This window comes from Capricornis sumatraensis, chromosome 18, assembly GCF_032405125.1.
Source record: "Capricornis sumatraensis isolate serow.1 chromosome 18, serow.2, whole genome shotgun sequence".
Taxonomy (NCBI): Eukaryota; Metazoa; Chordata; class Mammalia; order Artiodactyla; family Bovidae; genus Capricornis; species Capricornis sumatraensis.
The window spans coordinates 21,335,402-21,353,416 of NC_091086.1; the positions used below are offsets into that span (position 1 = coordinate 21,335,402).

Below are 18,015 nucleotides of genomic sequence, written 5' to 3' on the forward strand. Positions count from 1 at the left end.
TACAGAAATTATAGACTGAGAAATACACAAGTGCTTTCAGGATCGTAGGGTACATAAGATTTATCCTATTCAACTCATCATCACCTGGTCCTTTGGATTAAAGTTAGATATAGTTGCAGAGTCTTACTTGCTTAAATGTTTTCTTAGTAAGTGTTTTTATGTCCTTTTAAATGTGTGTTCCAGCCCTCTTTCCTCCACCCTCTAGATTTGTGAGTGTTCAACAAATCTTGCTGACTGGTTTCCTGGAGCATGGGAGTGCTGAACAGTGTTTTGAAATGGGGGAGAGATGCTGTTTGGCAGAGGGGAGTGAGGCTGTGATTCTGGGTTGGGGTAATGGCACACTGTGACAGTTTAGAGGCTCCAGAGAGTGAGTCATGTGTGGGGGTGACCAACTGGCTTGCTTGAAGCAACGTGCCTGAGCCAGGGTGTCGTGGGAGGTGGAGGCAGTTAGGTGTGGGGAGGCCTAATATACTACATGTGAAGTCAACTGGAGGGCAGAGGAGAATGATAAGAGAAAGCACAATTCTTTTTCTTCCCCCTCCAGTATAGGATAAAGTGCTAAGCACAGGACATTAATCCCTTTATTTCTTATCAGTGTCTTTTAAAGCTGAAAAATATCCAAAGATAAAAATGAGTTAACTGTGTACGTATTGCTAGGATCCAGGAGATCATAAATTTGAAGAGGAACTTAGTAGGATTATGAAATGGACTAATGAGTTCTAAAGTGTTTGTGTGAAAGTGTAAAAAAATTAATGATTCGGAATCGTTTAAGACTGTTTTCTCGTTGTTAAATGTGAGTCTTATCTTTCCCATGATATTAGAAAATTATTTAGCGCAAGGATAGTGTCATATATTTCCTGTGTGTATTCTACTGGATAATACAATAGTGGGAATACACAAAGCGTTATGCTTACTGAACTGAAATGGAGTAAAAGGAGGTTGAGACCATATAAGATGAGGATATAATCGAATGTAAAGTCTAAAAAAAAAAGATGCTGTAATAGAACTATTTTAATAGTGTCTCTGCTCTGAGTCCATTTGTTCATAGTTAATATAAAGAAATCAAAGGCCTTACCATCCTTCATCATCTTCTACTTCTGTTTCAGAAATTTCATTTTCAGGAGTTTCAGCAATTGCTTGAGTGAGTTTAGATTTAAACTGGTTCAGCAGCGCAAGAGTCTGAAATAACAATTAGGACTGCTAAACATCCTGATAAGGGTAAATATAATTTCAAAAGAGACACTCAAATTTGGTAGAAGAGAAAATATCCTTCCATAAAACAATTTTCTAACTTTGAAGGAAAATAACAAAACTGCCCTCCAATTATAACCATGATTGATATTTACAAACCTTGACATTGCCCTGTTTGTATTTGCACTAACATTTTTCCCCAGGAATATGTGACTATTTCTCATTTGGGGGATATAAGCTTGTTTATATAGAAGACATTTAAACTTTAAAATGCATGCTTACTAAGAGCTAAGTTTTTAGGGTACACAAGATAGGGAGTATTAATACTTCACTAAGACATGTGAAATCAAAAACAAAACACCAACAACAAACAGCACTTTTCACTGAACAAATTTCCAAAAATGTAAAGATGTCGATGTTGGGAAAGGTGAAATGAAAGAACACATTAATTGTTGGAAGGTGGGTAAACTGGAGTGACATCTTTGGAAAGTTTTTTATACGTATCAGAAACAATAAATGCTCATTGTCTTTGATTCAATAATTCCAATCCTGGGAATATATGTAGAAAAAGAATCTGAAACACTGAAAATGGCTTATGCAAAAGATGTATACTGCAGCAGTATTCATACAAGTGAAAAAAGGAAATGCTAAATATCTATTGATAAGAAAATAGGTAAATTTGGTAAAAAGCAGTGAATGTATGATTACACTATTATTAAAACTATATTCATGAAGTATTCTATTGTTAAGTGAAAGAAGTAGGATATGATGATCACGTTGAGTATAATTTTATAAAAAAGGGACCAGTCCTCTGATTTTTTTTTTTTTGACTCCCATGCCCTTTACAGGTAAGAGGAAACAACAAGTGCCTGAAATATTAATCATACTGTCTCCAGCTATACCTTAACAATTTGTTTCAGAATTTGAGCAGAGAAATCAGAAAAAAAAATTATTCTACAGTTTTAGAAGGTACATAATTGTGAAATGGGATAAAGTACCACCCGTCTAAAAAAAAAAAAAAAAATCAAGTTTCTAATTAAGACAATGGCGCACTGAATTCAGTACTGAAATATAGCTGACCCCTAAACAGCATAAGGGCACCCACCCTCTGAGCAGTTGAAAATCCGCCCTCTCTCTACTTCTGTGGTTATGCAACCATTCATGGTTAGTCCAGGACTCTAGTATACATTTATTGAAAGAAATTTGAGTATAAGTGGACCCATGAAGTTCAAAGCTGTGTTGCTCAAGGGCTAACTGTACTTACATTTACAAGGGAAAACGTGTAATAGCTCAATGTGTGAAAAACAAATATAATAGTCATGGTAACTTGGAGGCTCCAGAATGTACCTAAAATATCATTAAGACCACAGTTTATGAAAAAATTTAGTAGGTGTTGGTGGCCTAGAACCTAGGCTCGCTAAGACAGGTGGTGTCAAAATAACTACAAGAAACAAAGGAAATTATTGTTAAAAAATGATAGGGAAAAGTGCCTTATATGTTTTTGTAAGATTTAATGCCTGCATAGACAATAGCTGAAAATATACACATTACCACAGTTGCTGAATGAGATGAGTTTTAACGAAAAACTATAAATTCCTATAGAATATCCTCATAAGCATTTAAGGGCTGCTAGTGAGTTAGGGTTTAGATATTTTATTTGTTTCTAAAGTAGTAATTAAAGGATTAAGCACTTCAAACAATGTTAATAAAGAAAACATCCTTTGTTTTAAAACCTTATTCATTAAAAAAAAACCCATTCTGCCTTCAAACTTTTATTGTATTTGCTTTATAATAAGGAAATAAATTATTGTGGAAATATCAGAAAACACAGACAAGCAAAATAAAAATATCTACTATCCCACCACTAAGAATCAGTAGCCACTGTGGACAGCTGGTATATATCCTACAGGGGTTCCTGTTCGTGTGTGTATATGTGCATGTGTTTATATATTTATATATTTCAAAAACACGTATCTCTACATGCATGTATCTACAAACATGTATCTCTATCTATCACTTAAAAGCAAACCCCATCAATTTTTAATGGTGGGTTTTCACAAATTTGGAAATGTCTTCTCTGGGGACATAAATAAAAATGAAAACAAAGGAGACATCTTAGTGGAATGATTTTAAAACTTCCTAGAAAATTACTAGACATGGATCTTATTCTTTCGAGGTGAAAGTGGCAAGACAGTCTGTTTTTAGAGCCAACTAATGTGGTACCGGCATTTGCTCAGAGGAGAGCTGGGACTACGACAAGCAAAAAATACCCTCGTGGCCTTTCTTTTTGTTGTTCAGTCGCCAAGTCATGCGTGACTCTTAGTGACTCCATGGACTACAGCAGGCCAGGCTCCCCTGTTCTCTCTATCTTCTACCTAGAGTTTGCTTCGATTCATGTCCACTGAGTCAGTGATGCTATGTAACCATCTTATCCCCTGCAGCCCCTCTTCTCCTTTTGCTGTCAGCTTTCCTCAGCATCAGGGTCTTTTCCAATGAGTGGGCTCTTTGCATCAAGCGGTGAAAATACTGGAGCTTCAGCTTCAACATCAGTCCTTCCAGTGAATATTCAACATCAGTCCTTCCAGGGTTGATTTTCTTTAGGACTGACTGGTTTGATCTCTTTGCAGTCCAAGGGACTCTTAAGAGTCTTCTCCAGCACCACAATTCAAAAGCATCAATTCTTTGGTGCTCAGCCTTTTTTATTGTCCAGTTCTCACATCTATACATGACAACTGGAAAACCATACCTTTGACCATACAGACCATTGTTGGCAAAGTGATGTCTCTGTTTTTCAATATGTTGTCTAGATTTGTCCTAGCTTTTCTTCCAAGGAGCAAGCTTCTTTTAATTTCATGGCTGCAGTCACTGTCCACAGTGATTTTGGAGCCCAAGAAAATAAAATTTGTTACTACTTCCGCTTTATCCCCTTCTATTTGCCATGAAGTGATGGGAGTGAATGCCATGATCTTCGTTTTTTGAATGCTGAGTTTCAAGCCAGCTTTTTCACTCTCCTCTTTTACCTTCATCAAGACTCTCTTTAGTTCCTCTTCACTGTCTGCCATTAGAGTAATACCATCTGCATATCTGCAGTTGTTGATATCTCTCCTGGCAACCTTGATTCTAGCTTGTAATTCATCCAGCATGGCATTTCATATGATGTATTCTGCATATAAGTTAAATAAGCAAGGTGACAATATACAGTCTTGCTGTACTCCTTTCCCAATTTTGAACCAGTCCGCTGTTCCATGTAAGGTTCTAACTGTTGCTTCTTGACCTGCAGATAGGTTTCTCTGGAGACAAGTAAGGTGGTATTCCTAGACAAATAAGTCTGGTATTCCCACCTCTTTAAGAATTGTCCACAGTTTGTTGTGATCCACACAGTCAAAAGATTTAATTTAGTCAATTAAGCAGAAGTAGATGTTTTTCTGGAACTTGCTTGCTTTCTCTATGATCCAATGAACGTTGGTGATCTCATCTCTGGTTCCTCTGTCTCTTTGAAACCCAGCTTGTAAACCTGGAAGTTCCCGGTTCATATACTGCTGAAGCCTAGCTTGAAGGATTTTGAGCATTACCTTGCTAGCATGTGGAATGAGTGCAAATGTGCAGTAGCTTGAACATTCTTTGGCATTGTCTTTCTTTGGGATTGGAATGAAAACTGACCTTTACCAGTCCCGTGGGCACTGCTGAGTTCTCCAAATTTTCTGACATATTCAGTGCAGCATTTCACATTCAGCATACCAGTCAATTTCACAACATTATCTTTTGGGATTTGAAATAGCTCAGCTGGAATTCCATCACCTCCACTAGCTCTGTTTGTAGTAATGTTTCCTAAGGTCCACTTGACTTCACACTCCAGGATGTCCAGCTCTAGGTGAGTGACCATACTGTTGTGGTTCAGCTCAGTTCAGTTCCGTCAGTCAGCTGTGTCCAACTCTTTGCGACACCATGGACTGCAGGATGCCACGCTTCCATGTCCATCACCAACTCCCAGAGCTTGCTCAAACTCATGTCCATCTAGTTGGGGATGTCATCCAACCATCTCATCCTCTGTCATCCCCTTCTCCTCCTGCTTCAATCTTTCTAAGCATCAGGGTCTTTTCCAATAAATCAGTTCTTTGCATCAGGTGGCCAAAGGATTGGAGCTTCAGCTTCAGCATCAGTCCTTCCAATGCATATTCAGGACTGATTTCCTTTAGGAATGACTGGTTGCATCTCCTTGCTGTCCAAGGGACTCTCAAGAGTGTTCTCCAACACCACAGTTCAAAAGCTCAATTCTTTGGCACTCAGCTTTCTTTAAGGTCCAACTCTTACATTCATACATGACTACTGGAAAAATCATAGCTTTGACTAGACAGACCTTTGTTGGTAAAGTGGTATCTCTGATTTTTAATATGCTATCTAGGGTGGCGATGGCTTTTCTTCCAAGAAGCCAGCATCTTTTAATTTCATGGCAGCAGTTACCATCTGCAGTGATTTTGGAGCCCCCCAAAAAGAAAGTCTGTCACTGTTTCCTTTGTTTCCCCACCAATTTGCCATTAAGTGATGGGACCAGATGCCATGATCTTAGTTTTTTGAATGCTGAGTTTTAAGCCAGTTTTTTCACTCTCTCACTTTCATCAAGAGGCTCTTTAGTTTCTCTTTGCTTTCTGCCATATCGGTGGTGTCATCTGCATATCTGAGGTTATTGATATTTCTCCTGGCAATCTTGATTCCATCTTGTGCTTCATCCAGTCAGGCATTTCGCATGATGTATCCTGCATATAAGTTAAAATAAGCAGAGTGACAATATACAGCCTTGACGTAGTCCTTTCGCAATTTGGAACCAGTCCATTGTTCCATGTCCGGTTCTATCTGTTGCTTCTTGACCTGCATACAGATTTCCAGAAGGCAGGTCAGGTGGTCTGAGAGTATTCTCCACTCTAAGAATTGTCCACAGTTTGTTGTGATCTATCCAGCCAAGGCTTTAGAGTAGTCAATGAAGCAGAAGTAGATGTTGTTTTGGGATTCTCTTGCCTTTTCTGTGATCCAGTGGATGTTGGCAATTTCACCTCTGGGTCCTCTGCCTTTTCTAAAACCAGCTTGAGCACCTGGAAGGTCTCAGTTCACATACTGTTGAAGCCTCCAAAATTTTGGAGAATTTTGAGCATTACTTTGCTAGCATGTGAGATGGGTGCAATTGTGTGGTAGTTTGAGCATTCTTTAGCATTGCCTTTCTTTGGGATTGGAATGAAAACTGACCTTTTCTAGTCTTGTGGCCACTGCTGAGTTTTCCAAATTTGCTGGCGTATTGAATGCAGCACTTTCACAGCATCATCTTTTAGGATTTGAAACAGCTCAGCTGGGATTCCATCACCTCCCCTAGCTTCGTTTGTAGTGCTGCTTCCTAAAGCCCACTTGACTTTGCATTACAGGATGTCTGAGGTGAGTGACCGCACCACCACGATTATCTGGGTCATGAAGATCTTTTTGGTATAGTTCTTCTGTGTATTCTTGACTCCTGTTCTTAATATCTTCTGCTTCTGTTAGGTCCATGCCGTTTTTGTCCTTTATTGAGCCCATCTTTGCATGAAATGTTCTCTTGGTATCTCTAATTTTCTTGAAGAGCTCTCTAGTCTTTCCCATCCTATTGTGCTCCTTTATTTCTTTGCACTTATCTCTGAGAAAGTCTTTCCTATCTCTCCTTGCTATTCTTTGGAACTCTGCATTCAGATGGATATATCTTTCCTCTTCTCCTTTGCCTTCAGCCTCTCTTCTTTTCTCAGTTATTTGTAAAGCCTCCTCAGACAACCGTTTTGCCTTTTTGCATTTTCTTTTTGGGGATGGTCTTGATCACTGCCTCTTGTACAATGTTACAAACCTCTGTTCACAGTTCTTCAGGCATTCTCTCTATCCAATCTAATCCCTTGAATCTATTTGTCACTTCCACTGTATAATTGTAAGGGATTTAATTTAGGTGATACCTGAATGGTCTAGTGGTTTTTCCTATTTTCTTCAATTTAAGTCTGAATTTTGCAATAAGGAGTTTATGATCTGAGCCACGGTCAGCTCCCGGTCTTGCTTTTGCTGACTGTATAGTGCTTCTCCATCTTCAGCTGCCAAGAATATAATCAGTCTGATTTCAGTATTGACCATCTGGTGATGTCCATGTGTAGAGTCATCTCTCGTGCTGTTGTGGTTATCTGGTCATTAGGACATCTTTTTTTGTGGTTATCTGGGTCAGTAAGACATACACAGTTCTTCTGTGTATCTGTGACCCTCTTTCTTAACCTCTTCTGCTTCTGTTAGGTCCTTGCCATTTCTGTCCTTTATTGAGCCGATCTTTGAATGAAATGTTCCCTTGATGACTCCAATTTTCTTGAAGAGATCTCTAGTCCTTTCCATTCTACTGTTTTCCTCTATTTCTTTGCACTGTTCGTTTACAAAGGCTTTATCTCTCTTTGCCATTCTCTGGACCTCTGCATTTGGTTGGCCTTTCTAAACATTTCCTATTTTCAAGATTGGACTTTCTCTAGTTGCATTTGAAAGGCAAGACAGATACTAGCCAAAAAAGCAGACACTGTGGAAAGAAATGGATGAAAACAGGATCTGCATGGAGGTATTAATGTTTGGCATCCAGAGGAATCAGTCTCCTGGCTCCCGCAGGAGGAATAAAGGACTGACCACTAGCCACATTCTCTTCAGCACAGAGTGAGCCTTCCAGCTGTGCTGATGAAGAAGATGTGTTGATGGCACCTCCCCTGGTAGACCTTTTGCACACATGTGTATACAAGGGTCTCTCAAATGGCCTTTGCTCCTCCAGTCCTGCCCCGGGTCCTCTACTCTCCATACAGCAACCAGGCTGGAGGGATCTTCCCAAACTGCAAATGAGATTATAATACCTTCTTTCTTCAATGTCTCCCCACTGCTTTTAGGGTAAATCTCAACTCCTTCATATGGTTCAAAAATATCTTGTGTGAACTGGCTCCTGCTTACCTCTCCAGCCTCATCTCTTTCTTTCTCTTAGTTTAAATTCCAGTCATACTTCACATCTTTTAGTTTTTTGCAAAGAGGTTAAAGAATTCTCATATAGTATTCATGTATCTTCTCAGTAACCCTCAAGCGGACACATCATTTTCTCAGGGAAGCCTTTCCGGATTCTTATGCCGTATTAGGTCCTACTGTGATACATTTACATAAGTTCCTGTATCTAACCTGTCATAATGCTCATACCCTTTTATTGGTATTACTTGTTTAACTGCCTTTTTTTCCAGATAGCTCAGAGAAGATAGGGATGTTTCTGCCTCGTTTACCACCAATTACAGTGATTAGGACATGGTAGATTTTTAATAATTATTTCCTAGGAGGAAGAAAGAGAAATGCAAGAATAACAGTGATCCTTAACATCTTTTGGTAATACATTCAGAGGATTTTGTGACTCCATGAAAACAAGTTAATAAAGCACTTTTCTTAATTTCATTTGATGTGCCATTTCTTTTGAAAATTGCACATAAGTTAGTTCGCTGTAATTATAATTTCCTATACCTGAATTCTCGTTGAATTTTCCCTATGATTATTTTCACGCTAGGCACTGATGCATGATCTTCCTTACCAGTAATTAGGTGTCATTTATAATACAGTTCTTGATTAGATTAATTTATTCAAACAGGCCTGGGCTTTTTAATTTACTTTTATTTTGCCCGTTTTATTTATATGCCTAAAATGATGTGTTCTCATATATATATGGCAGCACCAAATATAAGTAATTTTGGTCTGCCCCCTAGCTTTTCAACATAAAGGGCTTCTCAAGGGATCCATCTCACCAAGTGCCAAGTGCTGCATGGTGTTGACTCCCAAGTTGTTGAGCTAACTTTCTCTCTTTTTTATTCTTGATTTGTGACAATCTTCTTATATTACTAGCTAAAGATTCAGGAATTACTTTCAGTAAAGAGAGTTTTGCAATATTGTTTATGGTAGAAGTTAACTAGCAGATCAAGTGCCTTATTTATAGGCAGTGTACTATTTCAAGTGAAGTTGGCTAGCCAGCAGGTGAGATGCTGAGCCCTTCATCATTTATAATTATGGTCTCATAATATTCACTTAGCGAAGATTCTATCTGAGTATCTGGTAATATGTGGTTTTACCACGTTCCTGTGTTTAATTAGGGAGGACTTCCCTGGAGGCTCAGACGGAAAAGAATCTCCTGGCAATGAGGGAGACCTGGGTCAATTCCTGCGTCAGGAAGATCCCCTAGTATACCTAAGGTCTATACCAGGTGCCCATGATTTAAGGCTTGCCAGGTGGCGCTCATGGTAAAGAACCCACCTGCCAATGCGGAGACATAGAGATCTGAGATCAGTCCCTGGATGAGGAAGATCCCCTGGAGGAGGGCATGGCAACCCACTCCAGTATTCCTGCCTAGAGAATCCCTTGGACAGAGGAGTCTGGCAGGCTACAGTGCATGGGGTCACAAAGAGCCGGACACGACTGAAGCGACTTAGCATGCATGCACAAAGTTAAAATCTGAAAGTCTCAGGCTTTATACCTTTCTATCTGGAAAGAACTCTATCATCTGGATCTTAGCTTGAATGGCCAAGGTCCTGGTCACTTCACCGTATCTAATATATCCTTTTTCATTTTTCAGACATAATGTTTTCTCTCATGTATAATCAAAATAGGTTCTGTTAACAACTCCTGCATACAATTAAAAGGCAATGAATTGCATATGGATTCTGGTTTGTGAAGTTACCTGGTCTTCCCGGGAAGTTCCCGTCTTTGCCTGCTGCTTCCTCAAAGCTTCATACTTTTGCTTTTCTCGCCTGTATTCTGCAACAGCACCATCCGGAGCAGCTTCTTCCTCTGAGGAATAATAGACTAGTTTTAGAATAAACACTAAAAAGGCTGTATGGATTCATATTGAAGTCTGTGAATGTCTATTGCCGAAGAGGAGGTCAGAACCTGGGACTGGTTTTCCTCCATTTAAAAAAAGAAAACTCAGCAAACAAACCAATAAACTCTACAAGCTCCACAATGATTTCCTAGATTAGAAAGTGATTGATGTTAATTAAACAATAAATTTTAATGTCTTTATTTTATACTGCACTATTATCGTTGTTCTCACTTGTAATTATTTGACTATAAAATCACCTATGTCACCTTTGAAATAAGATAGTCCTAAAATTCAGCAATACCATTTCATATTGTTCTTCTGCCTTACAAGATATAATCCTTCAATATTGGTTGATTTTCTAATTACTTGCTATTTCTGCTTCCTAGTTAAAACAATAACCAAACAACAACAAACAACTTCAATTTAATAGCATCATAAAATATAAATATATCTAACAAAATATCAGGAAAGTTGCCCAGAAGCAGATAAAAGTAACTTTAACTAAATTAGAAATGAGAAAAAAAAAATGGATTTGATCCTGCAATAAATTCCATACAAAGACTAGTTAACATCTGGGTTCACAGAAAACAGTGTTGCCTCAAAAAAAAAAAAGTACCAATATTTTACAATACTTACATTTATATATATTAATGAAAACTTGTGACTTAAGAAAAAAAAACCTATATCTTCTCATCTTTGCAAACCAAGATGAGCCAGTTGTAATCAAGAATATGAAAAACGGTTCTACTCAAGCCTTGGTTTGTTGCTTGTCTCTTTGTTACCTAGTTTGAGAAGCATAATTAATGTGTAATATATTAATAATCAGCCATTTTGTTCAAGAGATTATCTAGTTTAAAAAAAATGTGTGAACCAAGAAACAAGGAGTCTTCTTATGGTTACCTGATATGATTTTGATGTCAAGGGTACAAAGATTCAATTATGTGGGATAGGAAGGTTCTGGAGATTTAAGGTACAGCATCATCTCACACACTAGTAAAGTAATGCTCAAAATTCTCCCAGCCAAGCTACAGCAATATGTGAACCATGAACTTCCAGATGTTCAAGCTGGTTTTAGAAAAGGCAGAGGAACCAGAGATCAAATTGCCAACATCCCCTGGATTACTGAAAAACCAACAGAATTCCAGAAAAACATCTTTTTCTGCTTTACTGATTATGCCAAAGCCTTTGACTGTGTCGATCACAATAAACCGTGGAAAATTCTGAAAGAGATGGGAATACCAGACCACCTGACCTGCCTCTTGAGAAACCGATATGCAGGTCAGAAAGCAACAGTTAGAACTGGACATGGAACAACAGACTGGTTCCAAGTAGGAAAAGGAGTACGTCAAGGCTGTATATTGTCACCCTGTTTATTTAACTTACATGCAGAGTACATCATGAGAAACACTGGGCTGGAAGAAGCACAAGCTGGAATCAAGATTGCCGGGAGAAATAACAATAACCTCAGACATGCAGATGACACCACCCTTATGGCAGAAAGTGAAGAGGAACTAAAAAGTCTCTTGATGAAAGTGAAAGAGGAGAGTGAAAAAGTTGGTTTAAAGCTCAACATTCAGAAAACAAAGATCACGGCATCTGGTCCCATCACTTCATGGAAATAGATGGGGAAACAGTGGAAACAGTGTCAGACTTTATTTTTTGAGGCTCCAAAATCACTGCAGATGGTGATGCAGCTATGAAATTAAAAGATGCTTACTCCTTGGAAGGAAAGTTATGACCAACCTAGATAGTATATTCAAAAGCAGAGACATTACTTTGCGAACAAAGGTCCGTCTAGTCAAGGCTATGGTTTTTCCTGTGGTCATGTATGGATGTGAGAGTTGGACGGTGAAGAAAGCTGAGCGCCAAAGAATTGATGCTTTTGAACTGTGGTGTTGGAGAAGACTCTTGAGAGTCCCTTGGACTGCAAGGAGATCCAACCAGTCTATCTTAAAGGAGATCAGTCCTGGGTGTTCATTGGAAGGACTGATGTTGAAGCCAAAACTCCAATACTTTGGCCACCTCATGTGAAGAGTTGACTCATTGGAAAAGACCCTGATGCTGGGAGGGATTGGGGGCAGGAGGAGAAGGGGACAACAGAGGATGAGATGGCTGGATGGCATCACCGACTCGATGGATGTGAGTTTGGGTAAACTCCGGGAGTTGGTGATGGACAGGGAGCCCTGGCGCGCTGCGATTCATGGGATCGCAGAGTCGGACACGACTGAGCAACTGAACTGAACTGATGGTAAATATAGTTAATAATACTGTATTGTATACCTATAATTTGCTAAGAAAGGTGATCACCACACATACGCAAAGTGTAACGCTGTGAGGTGTTAATTATGTTAATTATCTAGATTGTAGCTATCTAGTTCTCGGTAATTATGGTTTCTCTAGTTCTCGGTCTTCTGAGATTTTTAACTGTCTGTTTTTTCAGATGTGTTTCTTCTCCTTTTTAGATTTCTAGCCAAAATGAACAAACAACTTTAGAATAGCTGTGAGATCAGCTGGTCTTTCATTATATACATCTGTGATACCAGGATTAAGCCTAAGGTTCCATTTGGACTGCATAGAAACTGTGACTCAAACACTTCAACATGGTACACACAGCCAAACGCAATGATTATCTGCTACACAAACCCAACTGTGTGAAAAAATACGGTAAACTCTTGTATTTCCTAATGGGGCATATTATATCAGCATGAAGTACGTCTGTTTATAGTGTGATCAAATGTTCACAGCACATTCATTTTCATGCTTTTATTTCTCAGTACTATACTCTGAGTAATTTCCTTAGCTCTACTTTAGTTCACTAATTCTCTGTTTAGTTGTATCTAATCAGTTTTAAGACATAAACTGAGTTGTTGATTTTAATAATCATATTTTAAAATTCTAGATATTCTATGTCCTTTTCAAATTGACTTTTTTTTGATGGTCTCTTTTATTATGATTTTTATACAATTTCAAAAAAACTTTTTTATCTTAAACACACTTGTTATGTTTTATCTTTTGGATTTTTCTTGGAGTTGCCTTTGTTATGGCTCTGACTCTCTCCCCACAGTGGCTGTTTCTCCATGCAATTTCTAATTCTTGATTTTGAGTGTTCCTACAGCTAAAGCTGCATCTCCATCATGCTCCATAGGAATCCCTGACACCCAGGATTGTGTCAACATTCCTCCAGAGGGCTTCTGCATTTGTTTCTACCAGGAAATTAAAGGGGTTCCATTAGTGCACAGCCATTTTCTCCCGAGTTAATTTCCTGGCTTAGGATTTCTGTACCACATAGTGTACATTCAGACTTTATAGCTGTGCCTGGTAGAGGTTTAGAGTTTTGATTTTTTATGATGGCCTTTTTCTTTTTCCTTCCATATATAGTTTTGAAAAATGACGAGCTTCTTTGTGGACTTCATGACCAGGAGGACAGTTTTTCTAGCTCCTTCCTCTGTTGATCCAAGACTGTATCTCTAAGTGTGATATTAAAACCGGAGCTTCTAGCTATCAGAGCCCACATCTGGTTTCAATATCCCCCTGGGCAACTACTGTGTCAGTTTGAGCATTTAATGCTCTAGTTAGGCCTCCCCTTTGTTTCTAGTACCTAGGAATTTTCTTTTCTTTCTTAGCCCCTCTCTCTCACTTCCACTTTCCCTAACCCCCGCCAACGCCCCCTCTGTCTCTTTCAAGCTTAGCTACGTATTTATTTTTTAATTGGAGGATAACTGCTTTACAGTGTTGCACTGGTTTCTGCCTTACAGTGTGAATCAGCCTTCCTGAGCCTCCCTCTCACCCCACCTCCATTCCACTCTCTGCACCATCACAGAACACTGGGCTGCCTCCCTGTGCCGCACAGCAGCGTCCCACTGGCTGTCTGTTTCACACAGGGTGGTGTATGTATGTCCATGCTGCTCTCTCACTCGCTCCTTCCCATGTTGTGTTCAGAAATCCATTCTCTATATTTGTGTCTCTATTCCTGCCCTGCAAATGGGTTCATCAGTGCCATTTTTCCAGACTCCATATATATTTAGCTAAGATTTAGACTGGGCTGGATCATATTTTATCTAGCATTTCTATATGTTTGGAGAAAGATGTTCTGTTTTAACTAAGTCCATGTGGCCAGAAGAAAAAGTAGCACATTCACGGTTTCCCTGGTGGCTCAGATGGTAAAGAATCTGCCTGCCATGTGGGAGACCTGGGTTCAGTCCCTCAGTTGGGAAGATCCACTGGAGAAGGGAACGGCTATCCATTCCAGTATTCTGGCTTGGAGCATTCCATGGACAGAAGAGCCTAGCAGGCTACAGTCCATGGGGTTGCAAAGAGTCGAATATGACTGAGCAACTTTCACTTATACTTTAAATGCCCCTGAATAAGCAAAAATTGAGTAAGTGACCAGATGATGTTAGTGATATAAAATTATCTAATAAAATAGAAAAGGGGCTTGGAAAAAAATCAGTTTCTTTAAGTACAGAGTGCTCCACATCTAATACCTTTCTTAAAAATGTTAATATATGTTGGATAATTTATAAATAATAATGCAATATGACAACTATTTGTCATTAACTGAAATCTCAACAAAATGTATGCTAAATAACTAGGTATGGAGAATGGGGGAAAAAAGAACATTTACTAAATACCTACTATATGTTAGGTACCATGCTAAGGTTCTTTGACTCTCCATGAAGAAAGCATCTATAAACTCATTTTACAAACTAGGAAACAGGGTTAAGACCACAATTAGAATATACTAAAGCTGTAACTTGAACCCAAGTCTCTCTGATACTAAAATCCCATCCTGTGCCCAATTAAAAGTTCAGTTCAGAAAACAAAATTTAATGTGTTCCCGCTGTACACCTGGCTTTTCATTCTAGAAAGTAATTTAATGGGTAAACATAATATATGTAAAAATAGTTAAGAAATCAAGCCACTGATTATAAGTATTATGTTGCTGATTCTTGGATAGACTATTAGCCACCAAGACAGGGTTTAAAGCTTACCTATGCTATTGTTCATGTATGGATGTGAGAGTTGGACTGTGAAGAAAGCTGAGCGCCGAAGAATTGATGCTTTTGAACTGTGGTGTTGGGGAAGACTCTTGAGAGTCCCTTGTACTGCAAGAAGAACCAACCAGTCCATCCTAAAGGAGATCAGTCCTGGGTGTTCATTGGAAGGACTGATGCTGAAGCTGGAACTCCAATACTTTGGCCACCTCATGTGAAGAGTTGACTCACTGGAAAAGACTCTGATGCTGGAAGGGATTGAGGGCAGGAGGAGAAGGGGATGACAGAGGATGAGATGGCTGGATGGTATCACTGACTCAATGGAGTTTGGGTGAACTCCGGGAGTTGGTGATGGACAGAGAGGCCTGGCATGCTGCAATTCATGGGGTTGCAAAGAGTCGGACATGACTGAGCGAATTAACTGAACTTAATGTTATTGTTGTTGTGTTAGTTGCTCAGTTGTGTCCAACTCTTTGTGACCCCATGGACTGTAGCCCAGCAGGCTCCTCTGCCCATGGGATTTCCCAGACAAGAATACTGGAGTGGGTTGCCATTTCCTTCTCCAGGGGATCTTCCCAACCCAAGGATTAAACCTGGGGCTCCTGCATTGCAGGCACATTCTTTACTGCATGAGCCACCAGGGAAGCCATTACCTGTGCTATAGTGTTAGAATGAAAAAAAGTGTGAAAGTTAAGTCACTCAGTTGTGCCTGACTCTTTGCGACACCACGGGCTATAGCCTGCCAGGCTCCTCCATCCATGGGATTTTTCAGGCAAGAATACTGGAGTGGTTTGCCATTTCCTTTTCCAGGGAAGCCTGCATAGTATTAGAATAACAAAACTTAAACATATTAGTGATCTTCAAAATAATAATAGAAAATATATTTAAAAGGGTTTGGTGACAAGAATGTCCAACATCACTATAACCATCAACTTACTATTAGAGCATTAGTTTACTAGAGCACCAGAACTTAGCTAGTGTCCCATGTGGATGAGAAGCAGAACTTGGGCTAAAACTTATGTTCTGACTCTGAGAACTGGTGACATTAATACTGTACTTTCCCCGCTGTGTGTTATAAGAATGTCTTTAACTCTTCCCTAAGAACTAGTCAGAAACATAATCTTTGTTCCACTTGACTCTCTTCATTACAAAACTATTTTGTTCTGAGAATAAAGGGGTGAGGACTACTCAATTATTGGTTACTTAGCTAATGAACCAATGGTATCTATCTACAAATCTCACTTCACAGATAAAAGGGCTTATACCTTCTACTGTCTCAGTACTAGAGCTCAGGCAGCTGAAAGCTTCAAGTAGGTGCATATTCATTCATTAAAAAAAAAAGTTTATTAAGTGATTATTATGTGCCAGAAACTGTTAATAAAGTTACTTATGATTTTAAATAGAATTCCCCGATGGCTCAGTGGGTAATGAGCCATCCTGCAGTGCCTGCAATGCAGCAGACACAGTAGACTCAAGTTAGATTCCTGAATCACGAGGATCCCTTGAAGAAGGAAATGGAAACCCACTCCAGTATACTTGCCTGGAAAACTCCATGGACAGAGGAGCCTAGTGGGCTGCAAAGAGTTGGACATGACTAAGCAACTAAGCATGCACATGATTTTTAAACAGATCCAGGCCCACTGTTTCAAGGAAATTTTTATATAAAATATAAATATATTTATATATATTTTTATATAAATAAAGGTGATATGTTAGTGATAATAGTAAACAACATCTGAAAAGAAAAGGGACAGACTTTAATGAATATGAATATGGAAAAATACCAAAGTTACTAACATCTAATTGTATCTCATCATACTGGAAGCTACAAAGTATATTTTTATCAAATTTTATATATACCTGAAATTAATTCTAGGAAAAGCACCAGACTTGAAAATAGCTAACATGATGCAAAAAAAGGAAAATAATAAATAACATGATAGCCTAACATTTCAAGTGCTCACTAAGTGCCAGATACTGGTTCCTTGAATTACTTGTTTAATCCTCATAAACAAGATATTATTAACCTATTCTGCTGACTGGGTTATAATTGGGGATTATAAACATGGGAATAAAAACCAGGCAGTCCAGCTCTAAAGTACAATCTCTTAACCAGCGTGGTTATTTTTTCCTTCATGTCTGAAACAAAAAAACTTAGAAGAAGATATTCCACTTTGACACAAAAAGGCATCATGTCACCATACTGGAAGTGTCCTGATGAAATATAAAGTCCTACCAAAAAATTTGGTCTTGAATTCCTCCTGGACCATAATAAATAGGAACAGTGATATGCCAAACAGTGGGTTAATGAAAATAATTTCCATCTAGAAAGAGTCCTTTATGGCTTTTCTTGATTCCCCTTAATTAATCTTATATTTCCCTCATTTGAATTTTTAAATACTTTCTAGCTCCTCACTTAACTATATCATAACTGTCTTTTTGTACTGCCCCTTCAGCTATAAACTCGAATGTTAGGGACAGTGCTCTGTTTGTGGGCTAGTATATTCCTTGCATATAGTATGTATTCAATAGATAGAAGCTGAATGGACAAATAAACAAAATGTGCTCATTTTTAGATCTTAAATTACAACAGTGTCCATGGTTACCTTGTAGCTCTTGCTGGATGGAATGGCTCCTTGAGGGCCTTGTAGGGGCTTTGGGCCCCTAGTGAACAAACATTTTTTCAATAGATAGCTGCCTAATTGAGTTGAGTTGTAAGGAATTAGATAATTTCTATGCTTATTAAACGAGGTGAGAGGAGTAGAAGTCAACCTGAAGGCAGTTATCCCTCATGAAGCCCTTGAGCATTGAGCTTTCTGGGTAGAATCTCTGTAAGAGCTACAGCCAATCACTGAAGCTTTATACCATCTCCTTGAGGAGCTAGTGGGGATAAACGGCATATCTTCCACCTCAGTCAAAATGCCTGTTTTTTTTTGGTTTGTTTTGTTAAGAAAATCCACTACA

The 18,015-nt window shown here is 38.8% G+C and overlaps 1 protein-coding gene across 2 annotated transcripts in view; it reads right to left on the reverse strand.

Moving 5' to 3' along the window:
- CWC27 (CWC27 spliceosome associated cyclophilin) overlaps positions 1 to 18,015 on the reverse strand; it is a 270,424-nt gene that overhangs the window by 46,822 nt on the left and 205,587 nt on the right. For both annotated transcript variants that reach the window (XM_068990605.1, XM_068990604.1), the window contains exons 12-13: positions 9,917 to 10,026; positions 1,076 to 1,179 (exon numbers count right to left, since the gene is read on the reverse strand). In XM_068990605.1, the coding sequence (XP_068846706.1) occupies positions 1,076 to 1,179; positions 9,917 to 10,026 (214 nt within the window). The remainder of the gene's footprint in view (positions 1 to 1,075; positions 1,180 to 9,916; positions 10,027 to 18,015) is intronic.